The sequence below is a fragment of the Cyprinodon tularosa genome, unplaced genomic scaffold (assembly GCF_016077235.1).
Source record: "Cyprinodon tularosa strain WSP-4 unplaced genomic scaffold, ASM1607723v1 ctg844, whole genome shotgun sequence".
Lineage (NCBI taxonomy): Eukaryota > Metazoa > Chordata > Actinopteri > Cyprinodontiformes > Cyprinodontidae > Cyprinodon > Cyprinodon tularosa.
The window spans coordinates 306923-321100 of NW_024039612.1; the positions used below are offsets into that span (position 1 = coordinate 306923).

The 14178-nt window shown below is 39.0% G+C and overlaps 2 protein-coding genes across 2 annotated transcripts; both read right to left on the reverse strand.

Moving 5' to 3' along the window:
- Nucleotides 1–932: 932 nt before the first annotated feature.
- LOC119775030 (E3 ubiquitin-protein ligase TRIM38-like) lies at nucleotides 933–6581 on the reverse strand. The gene is made up of 7 exons (XM_038272884.1): nucleotides 6311–6581; nucleotides 4099–4673; nucleotides 3799–3921; nucleotides 2892–3095; nucleotides 2617–2761; nucleotides 2511–2537; nucleotides 933–2401 (listed from the first exon to the last, which is right to left on the reverse strand). The coding sequence occupies exons 1-7, from the start codon at nucleotides 6333–6335 to the stop codon at nucleotides 1842–1844; spliced, it is 1659 nt and encodes a 552-aa protein (XP_038128812.1). The 5' UTR covers nucleotides 6336–6581; the 3' UTR covers nucleotides 933–1841.
- Nucleotides 6582–6710: 129 nt separating this feature from the next.
- Nucleotides 6711–13482, reverse strand: LOC119775025 (E3 ubiquitin-protein ligase TRIM47-like; the record flags this gene model as incomplete). Its single annotated transcript, XM_038272871.1, has 3 exons — nucleotides 6711–7127; nucleotides 7218–7445; nucleotides 12932–13482. Coding segments are annotated over 3 exons (803 nt in total), but the record flags the coding sequence as incomplete, so codon positions are not given.
- Between the last annotated feature and the right edge of the window lie 696 nt (nucleotides 13483–14178).

Sequence of the window (14178 nt, forward strand, 5' to 3'; positions counted from 1 at the left end):
TATATTCCACTCAACACTTACAGTCTTCTTTGTTTCAAAGGAAGAAAAAGACATCCCTACAATATGATGATGTAATTGGTGTGTCTAAGTTTTGTTCTAATGTTTTTGAAGACAATACTTCTATAACATTGATGTAAACTGCAGGGACGGCTACATTCCAATCTGGCCTTCCTTTTGACCTTTTTCCCTAAATCCCATATTCAAATAGTCCTCCTACTAGTTATCTTAGAGATTTTTTTCTTCGTCCAACCTGACTGGATCTCTGCAGACTTTGCAGAGATACTGTCCATCTCTAGGCTGCTGCTCTACTTTTTGCTTTTTTTCATGGTATTTAATAGGAGTTAAATAAGTATGAATATGGAGTGAATTATTGTTGCGAGCAAATAACATAAATATTAGGCCACTTTATTTGCCATTATTCCTTTTCTTTGACTGCAAGTGTTTAATCAAGACCAAAGGTTATAAAACCAAGCAGATGCTCAAATAGGCTATAACAGGGAAGAATTTTACCTTCAAGCTAGAGTGTGGTTTCCCTTCTCACAGGTGAGTGTGTCCTTCTCTCTCTACTCCACCTCATGAGTCTGTAAGCTCTTCCCTTTAGATGTCCTCCTTCTGCTAAGTTTAATTTCTGACTAAAAAAAGGACACAAGGGACCTCCCTTGCACAGAGAGGGCGGCTGGCACACACCTAAGCAACCAAATTATCTGTTTGCATGTGACAGGGCATGTTGGATGTTTAGCAACAGATCAAGTACTCCACTTGCCCAGAGGGTTTTTCATTGGAAGTAGAAGGACGTTTTTGGTTTATATTCTTTGTGCAGCTTACTGTGAAGAACTGTTTTTACTGGAAAATTCAGAGTTCATACTATTTATGTCAGTTTTCAGTTCTGTGCCAAAAGACAACCTGGAAGACAAAAACAATTTAATCCAATTAATTTTATTTATATTGAACCTATTCACAACACGTCATCTTGAGGCAGTTTACAGAGATAATTCAAACAGATCATACAGTCAAATTCATATTGTTTGTAAGCTTCAGTTTTATTTCTGTGCTAAAAGACAATAAGGAAGACAGAAGTAAAATCACAGACATTTGTACTGGTTGAATGCTTTTAACATTTTGAAATGGGTTCACATCCCTCCAAGGTTTAGATAGACTGTGCCGAAACCATCAGTTGTAATCACTCAGCGGTCTGTTTCAGGGTCCAGCATTGAATCACATCATCACAAAATATAAACAATAATAGTCTCTTGACGATGGTGTAATGTATGTTTAGGAATAGTTACACAGTACCTGGTGAAATCATTAGAAACTTTTGCAGTTTTGTTTTAAAGGAGAGAAAGTACCCTTAGCACCAAAGTTAATCCAAGAGTTTTCATAAAATTGATAAAATGAGTGTGAGACTAGCCTAACCTTAACAATTTAGAGCTTGATAATCACATTTATGTATTTTTAAAGGAGTGCAACCAATAGGTTTAATCTAAGTTAAGGTAAAACTTAAGAAAAAAAAAAAACATTAACATCAAACTATAAACATCAGATACACATTCTTCTTAACTTCGATTCATTTTGCCTTAACCTTAAAAGTGATAAAACATGGTTCTAAAAAGTTGGTTGCATTTAAAAGTGCTTTCCTACAGTACTTTAATATGAATAGACTCTAGTCAGTAATAAGGACACCTTGATCTTTGAACCTAGAATGCAGCACACATGTGCCCATTTCCATATACATTTTCATTAATTTTAATGAACAATGTGAAGTTGAATTCTAAACCAGCCACCTACAACTTTTCCCCCTAAAGCTTTAGTTTCTAGAAAGAAAAACTAGAATTTGAGCCAATCTAGATTTTTACTTTTGAAATAATCATGGGTTCATAGTTGATCTCATATTTCATATGTAAACTGAAATATGGGTAAATCTCGTCACTGAATGAGCACTTGGAGAATGTGTAAATATGAGACTTGTTTGTCACATCGTAGAAGGACAGGAGGCCCTCTTCATAGTCCAAAAACACCCCGACCTTTTTCGGTTTGTCTTTAAGGGACAGAGAAATTGGTGGGCTGGTCATGGCTGCATAATCTGCATATGGTTGAGGTACATCACACTCTTCAAAATGTACAAGAACCCAGTACCCATTTTCCGGGCTTAAATTTGGTCTTCCCCTACGATTAGCACTGCCTCTGACTATACCTAGATCCCATCCGGTTTTATTGCTGACCTCCACTTCCCAGTAAGACCTCCCAGTCGTCAAGCTGTTGTGTCCCAGGACGCTACCAACTACATCAAATCTTTTCAGAGAATCAGCTACCATTTGGTTTTCTCCACTATCTTTCATTTTGCTCCCATCACTAGAAAGAACAAGGCGCCGGTGTGCAGTGTCTGGGTCCAGCTTCACGTCCACTGTAAACCATAAGTTGGGTATAAAATTAGTTACAGAAGTAAATACAGTTTTATTTGTTTTGTTTTTTTAAGATTTATGATGGAAGGCTAAATAAATTTTGTCAAATACCTGTATACTTTGGGAACCTCATAAGTTCTGTGAGGAGAAAATTAGTTTTTGATCAATGATGTCAACTTTTCCTTATCATTATTAGCACCATGAAGTCAAATCTTACCAATGGTGGCCATCTTTTCCAACTCCATCTGAATATCTTCAATCATTGCTATTGTTTCCCTCATAGAACCAAAAGACAGTGATGTGTTAAGGTTAACATGCGTCCAGTTTTTCATGTCGTCCTGCACTATGAGAGATGGGTACCTCTGAAAAAAAGGGAAAAAAAGACAACTGGATAAACTTACAGACTTTTTAAAACAACCAAAAAGATTAGTTTTTGGATAAGGAATTTTAAAACTATTGTCAGCTTTAAAAGAAAATAGAGTCACATCTGACCTGTAAGAAAAGGATGTGATCTTCGAGTGCAGATATTTCCTCTAGTTTTAGAATTGTTGTCTCGAGTCTTTTGATTTCATCTTCCAAATCGTATTTCATGTCATTTGACTCTTTTTTTAATAACTGCAACTTATCTTCAAGTGGGCTCAGGGCTTTTGCTTTGGCTGCCTTGGTCGTCCCCACAAATAACTTGCAAAATTCTCTCTATTAATGCCATTGGTGATTTACTGATTGGATTTGATTGCTGAGGGTTTAAATAAACAAGACATACTGGAAATTTAACATTTATCTAATAGTAGTGCGTAGGAAAACCATGAACAACCTCAACAGCATGGCAATTGCCCCTCATGCTGGTTTCCTGCTTGGTGACACACTTTTGTGGAATACCACCCCACAAAAGTGGGGTGGTATTCCACAAAAGAGTGTTCAGCTTTCAAAACAAACAGCGCAACCAAGCATTAGGTGTGTAATAGAGCTGTGTTCTGGACTACAGGCAGGCCAAACTTTTACGGAATTTCCACTCTATGTATTAAGATGACTTCTAAGTGTTGTTTTAGAACTGCATCAATCAGCATTGTCAAAGTAACATAATGGATACACCTCATCTATACAAACAATGGTCAATCTTACAAGAGACAGTATTCTGACAGAATACTATCTAAACACTGAAGACTGCTAGATAATGGCACCCGTCCCCCTTGACCCAAACAGACAAGTGGTAAAAGATGAAGTGATAGACAAATGTGAAACACAGAGTATCTCAAAACCATATATTGACAAAGCAGGTTGAAAGTTCATTAGGAATTAAAATCAAGAATAGCTCAGGAGGTGTCAGACATTTTGGCCCATGGGATATTTTTCCTACTGGTTCCAATCCTGTAACCTTACACAATAACAGACTGGTTACCCAATGGCATATTTTTCTATAATGTACCTTACAACTCTTAAAAGCTTCATTGATCTCTTCAATCTTTGTTCTTCTTGTCATAATCCTATGTTGTAACTCTGTCTTGGTGTTTCCTATTTGATCCTGTAGAAAGCAAAGAGCAAATAGTAACAAAAATAGTTGTCAATATATTTGCATTATATCAAATATATTTCTTTGAATTAAAAATGTACCCCCACAATTTGTATTCACCCAACTAAGTGGAGAAATCTTGGCACAAACAACTACTTATATCTTTAACACACTGGAAGTTTATAGCACCTTTTTTTTTTTACATTCCTCTTCAGCGGACACAACTTCCTCCAGAGGTTCATCCAAACATCGAGCGCAAATGCACTTTTGCTGTTTCCTGCTATAAAGCTCAAGTGGGTATCCATGTGCCAGGCAGGACCTTGTGTCTAAGTTCTCCACTGGTTCCACCAGTGTGTGGCCCCTCAGCCGATCAGCTAAAGCATGATTCTTCAAGTGTGTTGAACAGTATGAGGTCAGACATATAAGGCAGGACTTTGCAGCCTTGTTCTTCGGCTCTATGCAGACATCGCAGGGCACTTCTCCAGAAGCCCCCGTACACCTATTACTCAATAAGTCTTTTACTTCTTGGACAATGTCTCTCAGGATAGTATTAACCATTGGGGCTTCCCTTAGGTGCGTTTTGCAAAGAGGACATGTCCTATCAACCTGATTAGAAGAGATACTTAGTTCTAAGCATGTCTTACAAAAGGAGTGGCCACAAGATGTGGTCACTGGATCAGTAAATGTTTGCATGCAGATGGGGCAGTTAAGATGTTTTTCCAGATAGCAGTCCTCATTGGCTGCTTTGGCCATGGAGGTCATGTCTGCCAAAATACAAAAAACAATGTATTAGAAAAATAAACATAGAATGCAATCTTGTAAACCAGGGGGCTTCAATCCTCATCCTCAGAACCAACTGTCCTGCATTTCGCTGTTGCTTTGCCTTCACACACCTAATGCCGGGTTTACCGTATTTTTTGCCCTTTTCGAGCATGTCTTTTCCACTCATGTGAGAATTTTTCGATCGGCCCGACGTTCAGCCTGATCATGCGTCGTGTAGTGGACAGGGGGGTAAATAGGGGCGATCAGCCTCTCACGACCACCTCCCAATCAGGAATCATGAGGTCGGATTTTCAGTCGGCCATCATGGGCATATCGCTCAGTGGGCAAACAAGGATTCTACTTATTCTTCCTCTCACATGAAAACACTGAATCTTTGCAGGGGTGCGAGTGTAATGGAGTTCTATCTGTAAAATTGACAGACCGTTGTAGCCACGTTTGCTGAGCCATGTCTTTGTCCAAATATGTCATCGCCTTTTCCTTTCAGGGCTTTCAGCTCACAAAATTACAGATTGCCAAGGCAGCGCGTTTCACTCTAGTGAGCTTCATATTCCTCTTCTACTGGTTTTGCATCTGGATAGACAAGTCTGAGTAGGGCCATCTCACAGCGGAGCTGAGTCCAACGTGGTTTTTAGACGTGCAGTGTGAGCAGGTAGATCGAATCAGAGCGTTGGGCTGAACATGCATAGTGAGCTGTGAACTCACACTGTACGACAAAACCACAGGGTTTCATTTCATTCTGACAGCCAGTTTGAACCTTAACAAGTTGTGTAAACCACATTATAGAGGTTAGAGATTAAGCTGCAGCTATTTTCCTGGAATCTTTGTTTGAATTAATAAATCACTTAACAAGCGTACTAATAATTTATTTTATTAATATTTTTCCGATGGTAGGTTGCAGTACAATAAACAAAAGAATTGAAACCCAAATAAAGATTTTTTTTCTTTGCTGTGTTGTTTGTTTTCTAGGGGGGACTAGTATGGCTCAGAGGATTAATTAGTTGTTGTCATTGTGAAAACATTGTTTTGAGTTTCTGCGTCTTCCCGAGTTTTGGTGAGTCCCTAGACAAGGTACTAAAAAAAAATGAATAATAATCTACTTAATGATATTAAGTTACTTTACTCTAACACATTTTTTATGTTAGCAGGGTAGGACATTAAAAGAATTATGCTAAAGTGACTAAATACTGTATAATTCATTAAATGCCCAAAACGGTTTCGTCATTTATTATCAGTGTACCTATCCCCTTGTTTCCTAATGATTGCTGTCTGAATGTGCTTGTTAAACCTGCTGAATGTGTCTCTACCATCTACATCAAAGTAATTTTGAAACTCTTTGCAAACATTTTCCAGGTAGTGTCATTATATGCTTATCCAAAAACAAAATGTATTCTCTTATCTGCCAACATTGAATGTATGAAGAACAGGCATTAAAAAAAGATTAAAAAAAGAATGGAATTAAAGATACAATAAATCTCCTACATTTTGCCATAACCAAGGCTATAAACCTATTTTAAATGCTCCCATTCAAATAATACACACTGACACTGAACCACTATCATTTAAAATGAAACGAAAGAAATTAAAAACAAAAAACATCAAGATCTGAGCAGAATTGTACCTCCAAGTTGCTCATCTGTTGCCATTATCGCTCTACGTCCTATTTCCTCAAATTCCACCTGGAGAATGATGCTGTTTTTCCGACACCTGTTTAAGTTTCATTTCAGATCCACAGTTAAATCAGGCACCGCCTTCATTTGGAGAGGAAGGCTGACACTCAGTGGAGCAATCTCTCTTTTTTTACTTGGTACTGGGCGTGTTGCCTAGACTACGCAAATGTGGTTCATGTTTAGTCAGTAGTATTGCTCAATATAACCCTGTGTGACGGAAAGAATTATATAAGGTCTGGAAAATGTACTAATTAATTCACAGAGAACTAAAAACCCAGCAACCTGCCACTCAATGGCATGACTTAGACAGAAAATTGTATTTACAAAAAAAAAAAAAAAAAATCACGCCACTACCAGGTGGACCTTTATGGGCTACTATGAGTATCAAAACCAGAGGTGTAATAATGATCAATAATTTCAAAATATGTTATGCGTTAAAAGCTGTAAGGTAACATAATAATAAAGAAAAACAAAATTGTATAAAGTAAAAAAATAACAGATGAGAAAAATATTAATCATTTCTTACAGCAAATGAGCAACCTTGAAAGAAAATCAAAGTTCTTCTTTCATGTCTTCTGGGGCCTCTTATGCAAAAACAATAATTACATTTTCATTTTTACTTCACAGCATTGTATTTTTATTAAAAATATAGTCAAAATATGTCAGTTGCAAATATAACAAGAATTTTCAGTTCAGAGGTGTTGGGCTCGAATCTTCACCATTGCCATCATCTTGTGGTTCCAATCACGAACACAAGTGTAAGAATCGCTGTGGAGGAAAGAGAAAAAGACCAATTTAATGAAATGTTTTTTTTCAACATTGACACCTGTTCTGTTGGCTTGTAGAAACATGTCAGACCTGCAGAAAGTGCAGGTTGTCTTCTGTCTTTGAGAGCTGCTCCAGCTCAGCGTTTCTCTCTGTTAACTTGCTGATCTCTTCTTCCAGCTGTTTGATGAGCTTCTTACTTTGTGCCCAAAGCTCTGCAGGTTCTTCATGGAGGTCTGCAGTTAGCTTCATTTCTTCAGTCACACTCAGCTTGTCCTGAATGTCTTGCTGAAGTTGAATCTGTTTACGTTTTAGTTTAATCTGTGAAAAAAAAAAGAAACTTATACATATATATAGTGAAGAAAATAAGTATGTCAACACCCTGTGCTGTGTTCAGCATATAAAGTGAGGAACATAAGTATTGGAACATGCTATTTTGCAAGTTATCCCACTTAGAAATGATGGAGGGGTCTGAAATTGTCATCGTAGGTGCATGTCCATTGTGAGAGACAAAGAATCCAGAAATCACAATATATGATTTAACTATTTATTTGTAGAATACAGCTGCAAATAATTATTCGAACACCTGTCTATCAGCTAGAATTCTGACCCTGTTAGTCTGCCTTCACAATGTCTTCACTCCAATGTCTTCACTCCATCTTCACTCCATTTATTATTCTAACTTGGATGCACCTGTTTGAGGTTGTTAGCGGCATAAAGACACCTGTTGACCCCATTCAATCAATAACAATCCAACTACTAACATGGCAGAGACCAAAGAGCTGTCCAAAGACACTAGAGACAATTGTACACCTCCACAAAGCTGGAAAGGGCTAAGGGGTAATTGCCAAGCAGCTTGGTGAAAAAAGTCCAGTGTTGGTGCAATCATTAGAAAATGGAAGAAGCTAAACATGACTGTCAAGACTGGGGCTTCATGCAAGGTCTTATTTCGTGGGGTCTCAATGATCCCAAGGAAGGTTAGAAATCAGCCCAGAACTACGGTTAGACAACTTACCTACATGGCAGGAGCTGGTCTATGACCTGAAAAAGAGCTGGGACCACCGTTTCAAAGGTTGCCGTTGGTAAGATGTCATGGCTTAAACTCATGCATTGCATGGAAGGTTCCCTTGCTTAAACCAGAACATGTCAATGCCCATCTTAAATTTGCCAATGACCATTTGGATGATCCAGAGGACTCAAGGGAGAAAGTCATGTGGTCACATGAGACCAAAATATAACTTTTTGGTCATAATTCCACTATCCGTGTTTGGAGAAAGAAGTTTGGAGAAAGAAGAATGATGAGTACCATGCCACTGTATAAAGGAGAGGATGACTGGGGCCATTCTCTGAAATTTTGGGGAACAACCTCCTTCTCTCAGTTAGAGCATTTAAGATGGGTCGAGGCTGGGTTTTCCAACACGACAATGACCCAAAGCAAACAGCCAGGATAACCAAGGAGTGGCACTTTAAGAAGCATATAAAGGTTCTTGAGTGGCCCAGCCAGTCTCCAAAACCAAACCCAATAGAGAATCATAGGAAGGAGCTCAAACTCCATGTTTCTCAGTGACAGCCCCAAAACCTGACTGATCTAGAGTAGATCTGTGTGGAAGGGTGGGCCAAAATCCCTACTGCAGTGTGTGCAAACCTAGTGAAAAACTAAAGGAAACCTTTGACCTCTGTAATTGCAAACAAAGGCTACTGTACCAAATATTAACATAAATTTTCTCATGTGTTAAAATACTTATTTTAAAGGAATAGTACACCCACAACATGATTAGCCTTCATTTTCTACTCACCCCCATGCTGAACAACACTCTGAAGTACTTTTTTGATATCTCAAATGCATCTGGAGATCTGGGAGGCTTCTTGCTGTCTGCTGACATTCAAATAATGGAGGTCCATGGCGCCCGAGGCAGAAAGGTCCATAAAAGTCCACAAAAAACGTGTCAATATTCCTCCATACTGCTCGTCCAATGTATTCCAAGTGTCCTGAGTGGGTAGCATCCAGAATTTACTCGAAACGAAGTCATTTAGAATGTTTTTAGAGCATAAACAGTAGTGTATAGGATTTCCTGAAAGCACGTTCACGGCGCTACGGAAACCGCTGCAGACCAACCCAGACGAAAGTGCACATTCAGCTCAGCAAAGAACTCATGCTCTTCCTCAACACTGAAGTCCTCAGACATTTTTCTTTCGTTGTTTCTTTCGTTGCACAGGTAAACAGCACATTTCTTCTTCTACGCTTACATTATCGGCAGAGCAGACGCTGAATGCGCACTTTCATCTGGTTTGGTCTGCCGGCTTCCGTAGCGTCATGAACGCGCAGGTGCGCGCTTTCAGGAAATCCTATACATCACTGTTTATGCTCTAAAAACATTCTAAATGACTTCGTTTCGAGTAAATTCTGGATGCTACCCACTCAGGACACTTGGAATACATTGGACGAGCAGTATGGAGGAATATTGACACGTTTTTTGTGGACTTTTATGGACCTTTCTGTCTCGGGCACCATAGACCTCCATTATTTGAATGTCAGCAGACAGCAAGAAGCCTCCCAGATCTCCAGATGCATTTGAGATATCAAAAAAGTACTCCAGGGTGTTGTTCAGCATGGGGGTGAGTAGAAAATGAAGGCTAATCATGTTTTGGGTGTACTATTCCTTTAAGCTGTATCATGCAAATAAATAGTTTTTAAAAAATCATATATTGTGATTTCTGGATATTTTTTTAGATTATGTCTCTCCCAGTGGACATGCAGCTACGATGACAATTTCAGACCCTTACATTCAATTTCAATTCAATTCAGTTTATTTATATAGCGCCAAATTCACAACACATGTCATCTCAAGGCACTTTACAGTTCAACCAGATCATACAGTCAAATTGATACAAAGTTTTCTATCTAAGGAAAACCAGTTGATTGCATCGACTCATTGACTCAAATACAATCCCCCACACTAAGCATGCTTGTAGCAACAGTGGAGAGGAAAAACTCCCTTTTAACAGGAAGAAACCTCCAGCAGAACCAGGCTCAGTGTGAGCGGCCATCTGCCGAGGCCGACTGGGGTTCAAGGAGACAGAAGCAGAGATACAAAAAGCAGCTGTAAAAGGCGGCCCCGTCCAGGAAACACACAGCCAGGCAGACAAGCTCCAAGGCAGCTCCCATGTCAGAGGACGAAGAGAGCACATCCACTCAGTCACGGTCAGAGAAACAGGACCATACTGGAAAACAGGCCGATCTCCAACATCTATAAACAAGGGTGTTGATAGAAGCAGCACAGCTGATGTTTCTTTCCAGGATGGCGTCACAGCCAAACAGGAACAGACGAGGCAAAGCTACTCTGAGGAAAAGCAGAGAGAGCAGAAGGTTAGAGATTGAACTAACAGATTCTGCAGAATAGGAGAACAGAGAGAGAATGAAGCAGAATGATGAAATGGGGGTCCCTATGTCCTCCAAAAGTCTAAGCCTATAGCAGCATAACTATAGAGATAGCTCAGGATAACCTGAGCCACCCTAACTATAAGCTTTATCAAAAAGGAAAGTTTTAAGCCTAGCCTTAAAAGTAGACAGGGTGTCTGCCTCACGGACTAAAACTGGTAGTTGGTTCCACAGGAGAGGAGCCTGATAACTAAAAGATCTGCCTCCCATTCTACTTTTAGAAATTCTAGGAACCACTAGTAAACCTGCAGATTGAGAGCGAAGTGCTCTGTTAGGAACATAAGGAACAATCAGATCTCTGATATAAGATGGAGCTTGGCCATTTAAGGCTTTATATGTGAGAAGGAGGATTTTAAATTCTATTCTTGATTTAACAGGAAGCCAATGAAGAGAAGCCAGGATAGGCGAGATATGATCTCTCTTTTTAATTTTCATTAGAACTCTGGCTGCAGCATTTTGGATCAGCTGAAGGCTTTTAACTACAGTTTGTGGACTTCCTGATAGTAAAGAATTACAATAGTCCAGCCTTGAAGTAACAAATGCATGGACTAGTTTCTCAGCATCACCCCTGGACAGGAGATTTCTAATTTTTGCAATGTTCCTCAGATGAAAGAAGGAAATTCTAGAAACCTCTTTGATATGGGATTTAAATGACAGGTCCTGATCAAAAATAACACCAAGATTTTTTACTTTATTATCTGAAATCAGTTTAATCCCATCCAAATGAAGTGACTGGCTAATCAGTTTCTTTTTCAGAGACTCTGGTCCAAAGACTATAACTTCTGTTTTGTCTGCATTCAGGAGCAGAAAGTTAAGAGTCATCCAGGTTTTTATGTCTTCAAGACATGCCTGTAATCTATGTAATGGGTTGGCTTCATCTGGATTTATAGACAGATATAGCTGGGTATCATCAGCATAACAGTGGAAATTAATCCCATGCTGTCTAATCATTCTACCGATTGGGAGCATGTATAAAGTAAAGAGAATTGGTCCTAGCACTGATCCCTGTGGTACTCCACAGGTAACCTTTGAGCGTGTTGAAGATCTATCATTAACATGAACAAACTGAATTCGATCAGATAGATAAGATTTAAACCAGTCTAGTGCTGTTCCTTTAATTCCAACAAAATATTCAAGTCTTTCTAAAAGAATGTTATGGTCAACTGTATCAAATGCAGCACTAAGATCTAACAGGACGAGCACAGATACAAGTCCATTATCTGAGGCCATGAGAATATCATTAGTGACTTTCACCAGAGCTGTTTCAGTGCTATGATGAGCTCTAAAGCCAGACTGAAACTCTTCAAAAAGTTCATTATGGTGGAAGTGATCGCAAACTTGTTTGGCAACTACTTTCTCAAGAATTTTGGATAAGAAAGGAAGATTAGATATAGGTCTATAATTGACCAAGTCATCTGGGTCAAGAGACGGTTTCTTAAGCAGAGGTTTAATTACAGCAACCTTAAAAGCTTTAGGTACATATCCCTGTAACAGAGATAGATTAATCACATCTAAAATGGAGGAGGAGATCAAAGGGAATACCTCATTAAATAACCTGGTTGGAACTGGATCTAACATACAAGTTGAAGGCTTAGATGAAGACAATAATTTTGCTAATTCAGAGAGTTCAACTGGATCAAAGCAGTCTAAACCCGGTTCAGATTCCATGACTACCTCAGGTACAATCGCGGATAGAGGAGTGCTTATGATCTTATTTTTAATAAGATCAATCTTATTTATAAAGAATCCCATAAAATCATTGCTGCTAAGAGCAGGTGGAATGGACGGTTCAACAGAGCTATGGCTCTGGGTGAGTTTGGCAACTGTATTAAAAAGAAATCTAGGATTATTCTTATTCTCCTCTATTAATGAGGAGAAGTATGCTGCTCTTGCTTTACAAAGGGTCCTCTTATACAGCAGTAAACCATTTTTCCAGACTAGGAAGGACATGATCTACATGATTTCTAAGTGGGAGAACTTGCAAAATAGCAAGGTATTCAAATACTTATTTACCTCTCTGTGTATAAATATAGATACATATGTTGAGAGTGATCGAATTCATATCAATTTATTATAAGGAACCAATTAATATTTAGTCCAGTTTATACTGACTATTTCTTGTAAGCATTGATCCGCCCATTTTACGGTCACGATTTCTCTTCACAAACAGTAATATACAATTTATTTATTGATTTGATTGATTTATTAAAAGTATTTAAATTAGGGTTTTTTCCATCCTTCCCTCCACTTCTGCTTGTAAAGTGGAGACTTTTTAACAACTACTGAATCACAAAGGTTGCAAAAACAGCTTTTTTCCCGAGACATATCTCAAATAGAATTAGATTTTGTTCCCTTCATCAGACTTTACCTTGCTTTTTGAGGCTTCCTTGCTGATAGAAACGGTGTGGTGACCCCTGTGTTCTGTCTTGTTGCACATGGTGCAAATTAATGTTCTGTCACTCCTGCAGAACCTTTCCAACTTCCTCCCATGTAACCTGCAGAGAGAATCCTCTAGGTTTTTTGACACACTGACCAGCAGATGGCGTCCAAGATCCTCCCTGTGATAATGTGGCTCTAGATGAGCATTGCAGTAGGAGGCCAGGCACACCAAGCAGGACCGCACTGCAGGATGCTTGGGTCGACAGAAATCACATGGGACCACTCCGGCTTTTAGAGGTGTGGTTTCATTTTCAGTTTGTGGTGTGTGTGTGGTCTTTAGTTGTGGCATTTTGGGGAAGACTGTCATGCAGAGGGGGCACTGGAAGCTCTCCTTGATTCTCCAGTAATCTCCTATGCACACCAGGTAGAAGCAGTGTCCACAGGGGAGAGAGGCTGGGTTGATGAACTCATCCAGACAGATGCAGCACCGTGAAGGATTTGACATCAGGATGAAGCTGACCGTCTGATTTAGTCTAGAACCTGCAAAACAATTTGCCAGATTTCACTGGATGCTATGAGAACAGTCTGACATTGCGATGAAAACTAAAAACATATCCCGGGTACACAGAACATCTTAGATCGTTAGGAGAAAATCTGGATTTTTTTTTTTCCTTTTTTTATGTCCAAAAAACTTTAAAGAGTTGATGAAGCGGTATTGATCCCATGTAATATTGCTTTAAAATAACGCAGCAGGACATACCAAGTGGTTGAGTTATTATGAAAGAGGCTTATCTTTAACTCAAATATCCTACATTTAGTAGCTCCACAGCAGCACTCTGATTAACATCTATAATGATGACAGATGGAAACATTGATGTTGCTCAGGAAAGGATTGGGATCCTGAGGAATACGGAGGCATCACACCTTACTGGTCAGAACCATCCAGAGCTATCCCTCTACCCCACATAATCAGACTCTGAGCCGGAGGATGATGCTATTACGACAGCAACAGCCCCAGCAGTGGGGAAACACACCTCTGGTAGAGATAGTATAACCAGTTATTTTGTTTAAATATAAATTAGAATGTAATTTTTTTTATTAATACGATTTCCAAATCCACTGCTGTAACAAGAAATGATCTACTATATGATCTACTATATTGTAAAAGTTATAGATAGCAAGTCCCCCAACCCTTCACTGCCAGGGTTTTCAGATCTGCCCGTTTCCAGCCCAACA

Excerpts from the sequence above, each read along its gene's own strand:
- LOC119775030 (XM_038272884.1), bottom strand. The coding sequence starts at position 6,335 with ATGGCAACAGATGAGCAACTTGGAG. Across the intron at positions 3,096-3,798 it reads ATAGAAAAATATGCCATTGG|AGAGAATTTTGCAAGTTATT; the intron begins GTAACCAGTCTG and ends TGGCATTAATAG. Across the intron at positions 2,538-2,616 it reads GGAAAAGATGGCCACCATTG|AACTTATGAGGTTCCCAAAG; the intron begins GTAAGATTTGAC and ends TTCTCCTCACAG.